General features: G+C 45.6%; 1 protein-coding gene across 2 annotated transcripts in view; it reads right to left on the minus strand.

Moving 5' to 3' along the window:
- LOC147614449 (glucuronokinase 1-like) overlaps positions 1-10,734 on the minus strand; it is a 48,957-nt gene extending 38,223 nt beyond the window's left edge. The window contains exons 1-2 of one of the 2 annotated variants that reach the window (XM_086780459.1): positions 8,818-9,161; positions 8,565-8,677 (exon numbers count right to left, since the gene is read on the minus strand). In XM_086780459.1, the coding sequence (XP_086636585.1) occupies positions 8,565-8,677; positions 8,818-8,887 (183 nt within the window). In that variant the 5' untranslated portion in view covers positions 8,888-9,161. Of the gene's footprint in view, positions 1-8,564; positions 8,678-8,817; positions 9,162-9,785; positions 9,936-10,460 lie in introns of those variants that run through there. The other variant, XM_086780458.1, reaches the window with a different exon arrangement.
- Between the last annotated feature and the right edge of the window lie 2,209 nt (positions 10,735-12,943).

The raw sequence follows: 12,943 nt of genomic DNA on the forward strand, positions 1-12,943 counted from the left end.
TTGGCTTGGGTCCTGCGTTTGACTTGGTACCCTTTTGCTTTGGGCACTCATTACGCATGTGTCCTTTTTCTTCGCAGATAAAACAACGTCCTTCCTTCTTGAGCTTCAAAGCCCTAAGGAGTCGTTTCTTCTTCGCTGGTGTCGAACTGGAATTCTTCGAAGGTTGGTCCGAAGACTTGCCTTCAGTCGTATTAGCCATAGGTGCGGAGAACTTTCTTTTATGCTTGTTCCCCTGCTCGGTAACGGGTTTTGACTTGGAAGAGACCATCGTATCATCATAGATACGAGCTGAATGAATGGCCTCGTCCAATGTTTTACATTTGTTATTTTTAACCTGTAATCGGTACGAGTCTGGTAAACCAGCTACGAAAAACCCCAACAGAGTAGTGGGATCCATCTTTGTAGCTTTCATCTGCAAGTCACGAAATTTCTGGAGGTAGACCTCATAAGTGAGGTGCTGCGAGGTCATGGTCAAAGCTGAAAACCGGGCAACATCATCATAATCATCCTCTTTTTTGAGGAATTCTTTCTTGAAACTGTCTTCGAATTGTGCCCAAGTCGTTGGCTTTGGGTTCAGTTCCTTCCACCAAAGCAAAGCTTTGCCGGACAGGAAACCTGCTGCTAACTGTATCTTCTTTCCATCATCATATGGATGAAACTGAAAGTGAACTTGCCACTTATGTAGCCAAGTGTCCACGATCTCCTTGGTTCTCTGCTTTTGCTCGCCCCCGAACGGTTCCGGAGTAATATTGGGGCCTAAAGCAGAAGCCAAGGTATCCATTCCCGAAAAAGTAGAGAGAGTAGTGGTCAAGAGAGCGATGGAGTTCTGCAAAGCCTGCATCTGGGCTGCGATTTGTGCCTGACGTTCCGCCGAAGAAGCTTCAAGAGTTACTTTGAACTCTTGGAAATCTGATTTTGACACAAACTCGTCAAAAAGATCGGCATCAGTGCCTTCCGTAGCCGGCAAGCCTTCGCGTTCCACGAGGGGCTCCAACTCTGATTCTTGGGTCGACATCGTGAAGAGGATACATGGAGAGAAAATTTGGTCTTTGCACAACAAAAGTGCGAGCGAACTTGAGAGCTTGAGAGCTTGAAAACTTGAGAACTTGAGAACTCGAGAGGTGTGTGGCAAGAAGCCCACTAGAGGGGGTTAATAAAGGTTTCCCAAAAGCCAAAAAATCTCGAAAAGCTATGCTTAGCTTTTGCTTTAGCTTTTGTGTTTTTTTTTTTGGGTGAATAAATATATATATATATATATATATTTATTAATATATATATATATGAATATATATATTCGCTTTTCTATAATTTTTTTTTAAAAAAAAAGACACCTTTGGAAACCTTAGAGAGGGGGGGTTCTTTTAAAATTTAAAATTTTAACCTCCCCTAAAAAAAAACAAAACAAAAAACGAAAGCATAAAAACGTTGCTTTCCTGACGTGTGTTTTTTTTTTTTTTCGCTTCCCTCCTGGCGCCTGGATTAGCTGCCGGTTGCCAACATGGACTGCTGACGTCACGTGCTGGTGCCTGCGTGTCATACGTGCTGCTGCCGCTGACGTCAACCTGCGCTGCAGGAGTTTGCTTTCCAGCCGGCGCCGCCTGTGCGCACAGGTGGTCTTGGCCATTGTTGCCTGCCCGCCTGGCCTAAGCGACTACGTAGGCCTGGCCTGGGCACCAGCCCGCCTGGCCTAGGCGCTGCGTAAGCTGCTGGCCGCCTGGGGGTAGGCCTGGCCGCCTGGTTACATGGCTGGCTGCCTGCGTATACAAGCTGCCTGCGTACAAACAGCCTGCCTGCGTACAGAACCTGCCAGCGCACAAGTCTCAGCCAGCGGTACCCTGCGCATACCACAGCAGTCGATGTTCTCCTCTCTCTCTCTCTCTCGTTCAATCAACGAAAAGCAAACTTGCTTTTTCGTTTTTCTGTTTCTCTCCCTGCAGGTTAAACGACTGCACAACAATTCACCTCTTCTTTGCAAAAGCATGCAACCCTACTACACAACCATCTCCCATCAACATGGGGTTTTTTGATGAAGGAAAAACACATACGAAATCTGAAAACTGCAGTATGCACAGAAAAAACAGCAAGTTGTTTAACACATACCGTTCTTCGACCTCTTCTTCTCTACCTACCGACTTGCTCGTTCACGAGGTATGCTCTGATACCACTGTCAAATCCCCACGGATCTTCCCTCCTGATCGATCTTGGTTCGAAACTCGAATCCTGCAAACAAACGAACAAACAAACAAGCAAGGGGGTGCAGGCCTGACTCACCTCCCAACCATGACAGCCGTGGGCAAGCCCACAATCTTGGCTGTCCCCACCGAGCCACGAGCTGAGCTAACTAGGTTGACGTACCGACCAATCTCCTCCTCACGACGTCCCATACCGCCGCGAAGCTGCCCTCGCGGGCCTCGAGATTGCTGCCGGCCTTGGCTGCATAAAGCAGGTGCACGTCTGCACTAGATCCAGGCTCCAAGACCATAGAGCTCTCACAAACTCGCGAGACTCTCTATATCCAATAACTAACCTTGGCCACCCTTTTATAGGCTCTTGGCCGGTCATCGGGCGTCCACACTTGGCCGCCCGCTCGTCCATACTTGGGTGCCCGCCCGTTAGTATATCCCTAACTCAGCTCGTCAATCAGCCTGCCTAGTTCCAAGCTTCCCCAAGCCTCGAAACTAGTCTTGCATGCGTATAGCACACGGTAGATACCCACTGTGCACATGACACATCTGCCACCCATCTGTGTCCAAAAGGATTCCTGGGCATGGAAACGATACTCCGCACGCTGCTCAAGAGAGTAATGAAGTCCTGCTCTAATAGTACATAAAGAATCTGCAACCCATTGAGCATGAGGGTGTTTCTCGTGCTCTTTCTGCAAGGCAGCCAATCTACGTCTAATAGCCCTTTCTAAGTCCAAGGCCTCTTGCCTCTTAGAGAGGGCACATGTGTGATAAAAGTCACTTGAAGTCATGAGATCTCCAAATATCAAGCATACGACGCGATAGTTCTGCATCTGAAAACAAATGAGCAGGGATGCGTACATGGGGTGCTGATCCATGGCAATTCGGATCTCTAATACATAAAACCACTGGGCAATGATCCGATTTGGAGGTGCCTATAGCAATCAAAGTATGTCCACCTCTGTCAAGCACCCAATCATCCACATAAAATCTGTCTAACCGTGCATAGATACATCCTGCATCTCTTCTCCTGTTAGACCATGACTAAAGAAGAGTGGATGGACTCCTCAAAATGTCAGAGATTTCCAAAAGGCAATCCTCTCACCTCTATGGTTAGGAGCATAGAGGTTGAGAATACCAATGCGTGTAGTACCCTGCATAAGAAGGATCCACTGCGCTCTCGTAGGCAAAATGACACCATGTCCAATGATGCAAGGCAAGATCAAAGCTGAAACAGAGATACAAACACCACCCTTGGTACCAACAGCCGGTGACCAAAAGGTGTGTCCCGAGAGAAGCTTGCCTGATCTCCCACACTGACTAGCATCCAGTTTATGCTCTTGCAAGAGCAATATATCCATAGGTCCACCTGTGACTACACAATGAAGCTGGGTTTTTACAATTTGTTTCCGTCGACGCGGAAAAAAACCCCCAAGACCTTGAATGTTCCAAGAGACAATCCTCATAAAGACTCAGAGTAGGAACGACCAGATCTCGTGGTCCACGAAGGACCCCCTTTAGAGGCGGAAGTACGTCTCGCATAGGTAAGGGAGGAAAAATCTGACGATGTAAACCTTACCTTACTCTCCCACTCCGGGGAAAAGCCAGGGCTAGTCCTCAAAACTGGAGAGGTACCATGACAATGCGAATGTGCAACTTCATCCTCAAGGGTGCAATCATCATGTAACTGTAATGCAGCATCCTCCTGTGAGGGATCCAGATCACAAGGCCTCATCCTCCAAAAAAGGATCAACATCCTGTGAGGCAAGAGCTGCATAGGGGTTAGGGTGCTCCACATGGAGTGTGGGTGAAGGGGTCCGAGGGTGCCTGCCATCCCTAACCACAACCCAACGCTGTGTGGTCTGCTGTGGCAAAGGAGCAGCTGGAGTCTCGGCATCTGCAGAAGGCCTCTGATGGGCAAGACCACGCTGCCTCCTAGCATGGCCCCTCGATTGGAACAATCTCTAGCAATGTGAACCTGTCGACGACAAATCCGACACTGGTCAGGTTTGCCTGCAATCTCCATCCTCTGGCAGAAATGAGATCCGTCAGGTCTCTGAAGCATAAAATGATCATCAATAATCGATGGATTAGGAACAAGCACAAGGACCCGGGGTACACCATCAAGAGTGGCGGTAACGGCCGCGGAAGCTGAGGCGGGAGAGCTCGGGAGGATTGGTACCTCTAGAACCTGGCCAAAGGATGCTCCTATGGAAGCTAAAAGCTTCCAATAGAACCGAGGAAGAGCAGGGAACCGTAGTGAGACCGGGGTAAGGCGCTGACTAGCAGCCCCTTTCCTCTTGGTCCTAGGAAGATTTTCTTCTTTCAGTACCAGGTGGGCTTTGATCCAGTGGTGGAGGAATGAAAGTCCACCTGGAAGAAGCCTCAACCAAGTAAACGAGTATCCTAAAAGTGCACAATCAGCTCCGAAGGGAGAGCTGCTAGAAGCCATTCACGGGCCTGTGAACGAGAAGGGTGGGAACTGTAAACTCTCGCAACAAGGGTAGTCTGGACCTCAAGGTCAATGTCGTGCTGAAGAGAGGTGAGCTCGTCTTGTGAAAAATTGATGATTCTCCCGGCCAGTGGGGGTGATGAGAGATTGGCTGCGGCAGAAAAAGCCATAAGACCAATCAAGAAAAGTGGGCGGCCGACTTGAATCCAGATAAAATAGCTGCTGGGAAAACGGGAGCAGAGGAAGGGGGGCAAAGGCGAGGAGCAGCTGGGGAAGCAAGGGCAAAGGGGCAGGCGGGGGCAGCATAAGGCAGGGGGCAGGTAGCAAAGGGGGAGGCGGGGCAGCAAAAGGGGGGCTGGCGGGGGCAGCAGAGGGGCTGACGGGGGCAGCAGAGGGGCAGACCGGGGCAGACCGGGGCAGCTGAAGGGCAGGCAGGGCAGCAAAAGGGGGGCTGGTGGGGGCAGCAAAAGGGGCAGGCGAAGGCAGGCGGTGGGCAGCAGAGGGGCTAGCGGGGGTAGTTGAAGGGCAAGCGGGGACTGAAAGGCTAGTGAAGGGCAGAAGTTGGGCACGCGAAGGGGGGTGCAAAGGCAGCAGAAGGGCAGGCGGGAGCAGCAAAGAAACAGGTGGAGGCAATAGAGGGCAGGCGGGGGCAGCAGCAACGCAAGTTCACGTCACTTCAGCAGCGCAGCTCACACTATTCGCCATTTCACAGCTTTCCCTTCAGCACGTCGTCACTTCAGCAGCGCAGCTCCCAATCATCCACATAAAATCTGTCTAACCATGCGTAAATACATCCTACATCCCTTCTCCTGTTAGACCATGAATAAAGAAGAGTGGATTGTCTCCTTGAAATGTCATCCTCATGCCAACAATCTCTGCCATGATGGGAGAGTATAAACCTCTCCCAAGACGCTCTTTCAAGAGGATGCACCAAGCCGTCATGTCCACCTCTTTTATCCATTGGCATCTCAACCATGTTAAAATCCCCACCAATAATCCACTGGTCGGCAAGAGGCATCAACGTAGTGAGAGATTTCCAAAAGACAATCCTCTCACCTCTATGGTTAGGATGAGACCAAAACTGAGAGTACATCTGAAGTTGGTGTCTCATCAAAGAGAACAACTAAATGAGACTAAAAAGTACAATAAACTAGCGTAGAGGTTGAGAATACCAATGCGTGTAGTACCCTGCATAAGAAGGATCCATTGCGCTCTCACAGGCAAAATGACACCATGTCCAATGATGCAAGGCAAGATCAAAGCTGAAACAGAGATGCAGACACCACCTTTGGTACCAATAGCTGATGACCAAAAGGTGTGTCCCGAGAGAAGCTTGACTGATCTCCCACACTGACTAGCATCCAGTTTATGCTCTTGCAAGAGCAATGCATCCATAGGTCCACCTGTAACTACACAATGAAGCTGAGTTTTGACAGTTTGTTTCTGACGACGCGAAAAAAAGCCCTCGAGACCTTGGATGTTCCATGAGACAATCCTCATAAGAACTCAGAGTAGAAATGACCAGATCTCGTGGTCAACAAAGGACCCCCTTTAGAGACGAAAGTACATCTTGCATAGGTAAGGGAGCAAAAATCTGACAATGTAAACGTTACCTCTCGTTCCCACTCCGGAGAGAAAAGCCAGGGCTAGTCCTCAAAACTGAAGAGGTACCATGACAATGTACCTACGCAACATCATTCTCAAGGGTGCAATCATCATGTAGCTGTAATGCAACATCCTCCTATGAGGGATCCAAATCATGTGCCTGCAAAGCCTCATCCTCCAAAGAAGGATCAACATCCTGTGAGGCAAGAGTTGCATAAGGGTTGAGGTACTCCAGTATGGGTGCGGGTGAAAGGGAAGGTATGGGGATCCGAGGGCGCCTGCCATCTCTAACCACAACCCAACGCTTATGTGATCTGCTATGGCATAGGGACAACTGGAGTCTGGATAACTGCAGAAGACATATGATGGGTAGAACCATGCCCCCTTCTAGCATGGCCCCTTGATCTGGGACAATCTCTAGCAATGTGGCCCTGTCGACAACAAATCCGACACTGGTTAGGTCTACATGCAATCTCCATCCTCTGGCGGAAATGAGAGCCGTCAAGTCTCTGAAGCAAAATATGGTCATCAATAATCGATGGATTAGGAACAAGCACAAGGACCCTGGGTACACCATCAGAAGTGGTGGTAACAACTGCGGAAGCTGAGGCGGGAGAGCTAGGAAGGGCCGGTACCTCTAGAACCTAGCCAAAGGATGCCCTATGGAAGCTAAAAGCTTTCAATAAGACCGACGAAGAGCAGGGGACCGCATAAGACCAGGGTAAGGCGCTAATCCTCTGCCACTAGATCAAAGCCCACATGGTACTGAAAGAAGAAAATCTTCCTAGGGCCAAGAGGGAAGGGGCTCTCAACCAAAACCTGAGAAGTTGCTTCTAGAGAATGAAAGTCCACCTGGAAGAAGCCTAGACCAAACAAACAAGTATCCTGGAAGTGCACAATCAGCTTTGAAGGAAGAGCTACTAGAAGCCATTCACGGGCCTACGAACGAGAGGGGTGGGAGCCATAAACCCTCGCAACAAGGGTGGTCTGGACCTCAATGTCAATGTCATGTTGAAGAGAGGTGAGCTCGTCTTGCAAAAAATTAATGACTCTCCCAGCCTGTGGGGGTGACAAAAGATTGGCTGCGGGCAGAAGCCATAGAGCCAATCAACAGCGGGCGGCCCACTCAATCCCGTTTTAATCTCCACGCAAGCGATTCTTCTTCTTGTGCAGGTTTCGAAAAACAACCCTTCCTGGTTTGCAATGGCAATGGCGATGGACTGTAGGCGATGGCTATGAACCATGTTGTCCTCTCCTTCCAAGCGATGATGCTTAGAAGTCGTAGCTACGAAATCTAAGAATGTGCAATTTTGGAAAGTCAATCTCCACGCAAGAGATTCTTCTTCTTGAGCAGGTTTCGAAAAACAACCCTTCTTGGTTGGCGATGGCGATGGCGATGGCGTTGGCGATGGCGTTGGCGTTGGCGTTGGCGTTGGCGTTGGCGTTGGCGTTGGCGTTGGCGTTGGCGTTGGACTGTAGGCGATGGCTGTGAACCGCGTTGTCCTCTCCTTCCAGGCGATGATGCTTGGAAGTCATAGCTACGAAATCCTCCCAACACTACAATCACATACTTTTTCACAAAGGTCCTCTCTATTCATCTTTGTGTTTTGCATAGTTCTTAATAAACGCAGTTCTTCCGCATGTGACACAAGGCTATATCAAGTACAGCAGGTACAACAGGGTAACCTCCACTCTTCACATGGCCATGGCAATGAGGAGGCCATGAGAAGGATGTTTTTAATAATAAAACTAATATAACAAATTGCTTTACTAATTTTAGGGTGATTGATCTTCCAAAAAGCAGTTTTAGGATTTTTGCCCAATCCGTACATGATGCCTCAACAGTCTGTACAGTATTCTGTACATATCCATACATGTCCGTACAGTCAGGGTTAGGGTTTGGTCGTACAATCAGATGTAGGAGAACGCCATGGGGATGGTGGTGATGAAGTTGTTCTCCAATAATCACGATGATGATGCTTCTGCACACAAGAGGAGGGGACACACATATACGTAAAGGCACATGATCAATAAATCCAATAAATATCATAAAATACTGATAGATGCTTGTAAATCCCGAAACAGTGACAGTGCGTCTTTGGTTGCATGGCATATGCACTTGTGCCTACAGAGATGAGGACCAAGCTCAATAGCAAAGCTGTCAAATGTATTTTTGTGGGATCCAGTAGTGAGAGCAAGGGTTACAGGTTATACAACCTGTCTACTCACAAAAACTTCACTAGTAGAGATGTTTTTTATGAAAAACAACCTTTTTCCCTCTGTACTTCAGAGAGTGAGTGCGAGCTTTTTTATCCTTGGCTTACCCAATCAGCTTCATCTTTGTCGGGATCTTCTTTTTGCCTCGCGGATTCTACCACTTTGAGTAAATCCCGCTCGTCAAGAATGGCTTCCATGCACCAAAATTTGCCCTGTTCGTCTTCTCCATGAGGATGGAAGAGCCCAACATTCAAATGGATTTAATCACTTTTCTTTTCATACATGTGAAAAGCCACTTGTGATTTGAATAAGATTAAGGTTATTGAACCTTAGAGAAAATTAAGGTGATTTTTATTAAACCTTTTCCTTTTCTTTGCAGGTCGGTATAATGAATTCTTGGTGACAGCTTCTTTTCTTTCTGCACCAGCATTTGCACTAGGGCTCCCCTTCAAATTTGCTCTAGGATTTGCCTGCAGTGACCCTCCCTTGCAGGGCTGCTTCGAAGACATTGATGCTGGCGACGAATTCAACAAGAAGCACGCGCTTTAACACTGCCCATTCAGCACTGAAGAGATGCTGCTGCACGTGCGCTTCTTCTACAGAGTGGGATGGCAATGATGGGCCTTGGATCAGACTGCCACCTGCGACTGGTTGGTTGCGCTGGCGGCCAAAGAGGACGGTGACGTCTGGTGATTGCAAAACTTTCATTTGCTACCTTCCCCTACACTGCACATACACAAAATGATTACCCAGGATCATAAGAGGAGAGCGCCATGCTCTAATACCAATTCGTTGGGCCTGGATTTGGGTTGGCTCTCTCCATCTCTCTCTCACATTAGCACGCACAGGAGACAACACAAGATGAACAAAGAAGCACGCTTATTGCATTATTCTTGTGAATGAATACACAATTACAAATGATCAAGTTGGTTGCAACCTTTCATGTGAATCACATACCCTTCACTCGTGCATAATTGCACCCCTTGATATCTAATGAATTCATACCCATCACATCATAAAACCTTGTTCTTTAGAGTCTTACAATTGATTTATCCTAAAGACAAAGTTTGAATTCTCGTACATTGTTGACATTGCCAAAGGTGATGCCTTCATACCCATTCAACAATACGATATACTTGCTTTGATCTCCAAACAACTTACAAATGCACGCATTGCAATTCTTATAACACAAGTGTTTCATGCGAAGCATTATAACACAAGTGTTTCATGCAAAGCAAGACCTGGCCAAAAGTTTACCTTGTTACACAAAGGGCTCAGCTCTACCAAGAATAATCTTTTTCAAAGAAGAGGGCATTAGTCACTCTTACCTGCCGTGGAATGTTGGTGTCATAAGATAGACTGAAATTTCTGGAATGCAATTTGATGTTGTGAGAGGAGCAGTATTGGTAAAACTTCTTGCATGTAGCCATGAGGAGTCGAATGCCCCCGTAGTAGCCTTCGTCCTGCACTCTCTTAACCTACAGATCCATTTCCAACAAAAGAGATCTTTACTTAAACATGAGAACAAGTGCAAAATCAGGCAACATATAAAAGTCAGACATAGCAACCTTTGCTACATACATACATTATGTATATAGATATGCATGAACATGCATGTGTACCTATAACCATAAATCTCTATACACATACCAAGATATGTCTACAAGGATGTAGGCATAAATCTCTATACATATATGACATACCCAGATATGTCTACAAGGATGCGCAAGCATACTTATATATACGTTTATGTGGCCCCATATATGACTTGGATGTTTACATACCTGTATGAAAATTTGTGATTTTTATCCGCATATATCATAAGTGTAAGCACAAAGGCTGATGCATGCATTAGCTGCTATCTGCCTACACATGCATTACGATACAATGTACACAAACTGGCACCTACACAGCTCAAATGGATCTAGAATTCTCTTTTTAATACATAAGAAAATTGCTAAATTTCAAAAACAAGAAGTAAAAATCACATGCTCTGTGCTCACCAGATGCTGCAGGGAGTGGAACTGGAGAGGGTCATGGTAGGGGTGGGGGTGGATGATGAGGGACTGGGAAGGGGCCAGAGTGACTTGGGCCCAAAAATTGGCGATGGCAAAGGAGATGGTTTTGCCGAAGTAGGCGTCGCTGGGGTTACCCAGAAGCCCCACACGTGCATAGGCACGGTGGTGAATGATGCCCTCCTCTACCTGCGCCTCCATCACACCCACACATGCACAAGTAGCTGCCCCTCAGCTCCGACCCTCCTCTCCCATTTATGTATGTAACGCCCACAACAGCTCCCTTCCCACACAAGGTGGTGTGCATTTTTGTCACACTTGGCTTAATTTGGTCACTTCATTTTTATAAAATAAGCATTAACGAGTTCTTAATATCACTATTTTTGTCACACTTGGCTTAATTTGGTCACTTCATTTTTATAAAATAAGCATTAATGAGTTCTTAATATTACTGATGAAGGAAATAAATTAAGCTAACTCATATAGCCAATTGAGAGAGAGAGATATATATATTTTTCAAATTTTACATTACCAAATTTTTTGGACCACTTAATTTTTAATTAGATATTCACATTTTTAAAGTTTGTGACATAGAAAGGAGGAGGGGGTATGTTTTTATTTTTTTTAAATTCTCTCTATCATGTTTTAATTCTCTCTCTCTCTCTCTCTCTCTCTTCAATTTCACGTAGTCTAAAGATCTTGATATATCCACAAGCGTTGTGGCAAGGAATTGGTTTTTATGAGGAAGATCCCAAGATCAATTCTCGCTTTTAAAAATCTCAGATATATTGAAAATCTTAATGTATTTGCAACCGCCGTTGCCAACAAGTTGGTTAGGGGATTGGGTTTTACACGTACGATTTCTTACTTGCTATAAATCGCAGATGTTAAATACAAAAAACCAAAAAAAAATCTATAAAAGATTCTATATATTTTTTCTCTAGTCATGAGATTTTAACAATGGAATTCTTCCTAGAGTTTTAGAAAAGCTAAAAAAGCCAATGGCTAGCCTTAGAAACAAAGGTTTCAAACATCAAGCCTTGTATCAAGAAGGGGCTCATCAAACTAATCCTTAAGCATGTGGTTTGTGGCTCCTTCCACACCAGGCCTATTACCATGCTAACAATGCTATACAAAATATTGGCTAAAGTAGTTGCCCATCAAATTACACCCGTATTATAGAAGATAGTCCGGACTCCTTGGGTAACTTGGCTTTATTTGGGGTAGGTCTATAATATATAATATCTACAATGTTTTACCTATAAAAAGCTAGCATAAATAAAGAAGCAAAAATGCATGCTTTTACAATTAGACTTCGAGAAGGCCTATAACATGGTGCATTGGTCCTTTTTCTAAGTAGGGTGTTGACTAAGTTGGGTTTTGGGTCTCTGATAGTTTTGAGGCCAAGTCTAGTTTGTTGCTCAATGGATTGGTTGTTGACTAATTCATAATTAGGAGGTCTATGAGATAAGGTTTTCCATTGGTGCCCCTTGTCATTTACAATAATCTCTCATCCTCCTCTTCTCCTTGCTTCCTAGCGTGGGCCCTAGCAAATAACCTAGTGGAAGGGCTCCACATCAATGATGGGGAGTAAATTGTTATTCAATGTTTTGTTGCTATTTTTTAAGGCCTCATATAAGAATATGAGGAGACCCCTGGCTCTAATTTAATGTTTTGCAAATGTTTCTGGTTCTAAATGTATGTAGCCAACTAAGGGTGCCCACATTGGACCATCTCAACTAGATAGTCCCGACCAAAGTATTTTAGTGGACCATCGAGCAACAACGGATCTCCTAAAGGACACCACCAATGAGAGATGCATGCGTCAACATTGAAGGCACCACATTTGTCACCCCAATGGGCATGTGCCAAAGATAGGAAAGGCCACCAACTCCACCGACTCCACCACCTCCATAGGAACCATTAAAATGATTCCTCATCTTATCCTTGGGATCATCCTTTTCCCTCTCATCTTGTTCATTATGTCTTGTTCATTGACTCATGTAGTCACTATGATGTTTTGTCATATGTGTCATCTAACTCATTGTGTCTATTGCTGGGTACGCACGAGTGCAGTGAGATGCATGTAACAATTTTTAAAAAGAAGTGCAAGTAATGTTTACAGTATTCTTATCATTGTGCTATGCTTACATTCAAGTGTGTTTAAAGTGTACAGTGAGGTGCATACATTCAAGTGTGTTTAAAGTGTACAGTGAGGTGCATGTAAAAATTTTTAAAAATATGTGCAAGTAATGCTTATAGTATTCTTATCATTGTGCTATGCTTACATTCAAGTGTGTTTAAAGTGTGTTTACATTGTGCTATGCTTACATTCAAGTGTGTTTAAAGTGTACATTGTGTTGTGAGTGTTGATGAGGACTGCAGACTACTGCCTAGAGGGGAACCACCACTTTGGTGTATCAACCTTGCTCTATAGGTACACTAAAATTTGGCACATCATGTGGGACACT

This window comes from Cibotium barometz, chromosome 42 (assembly GCF_041138505.1).
Source record: "Cibotium barometz isolate CiBa-2024 chromosome 42, ASM4113850v1, whole genome shotgun sequence".
In the NCBI taxonomy this organism is placed as follows: domain Eukaryota; kingdom Viridiplantae; phylum Streptophyta; class Polypodiopsida; order Cyatheales; family Cibotiaceae; genus Cibotium; species Cibotium barometz.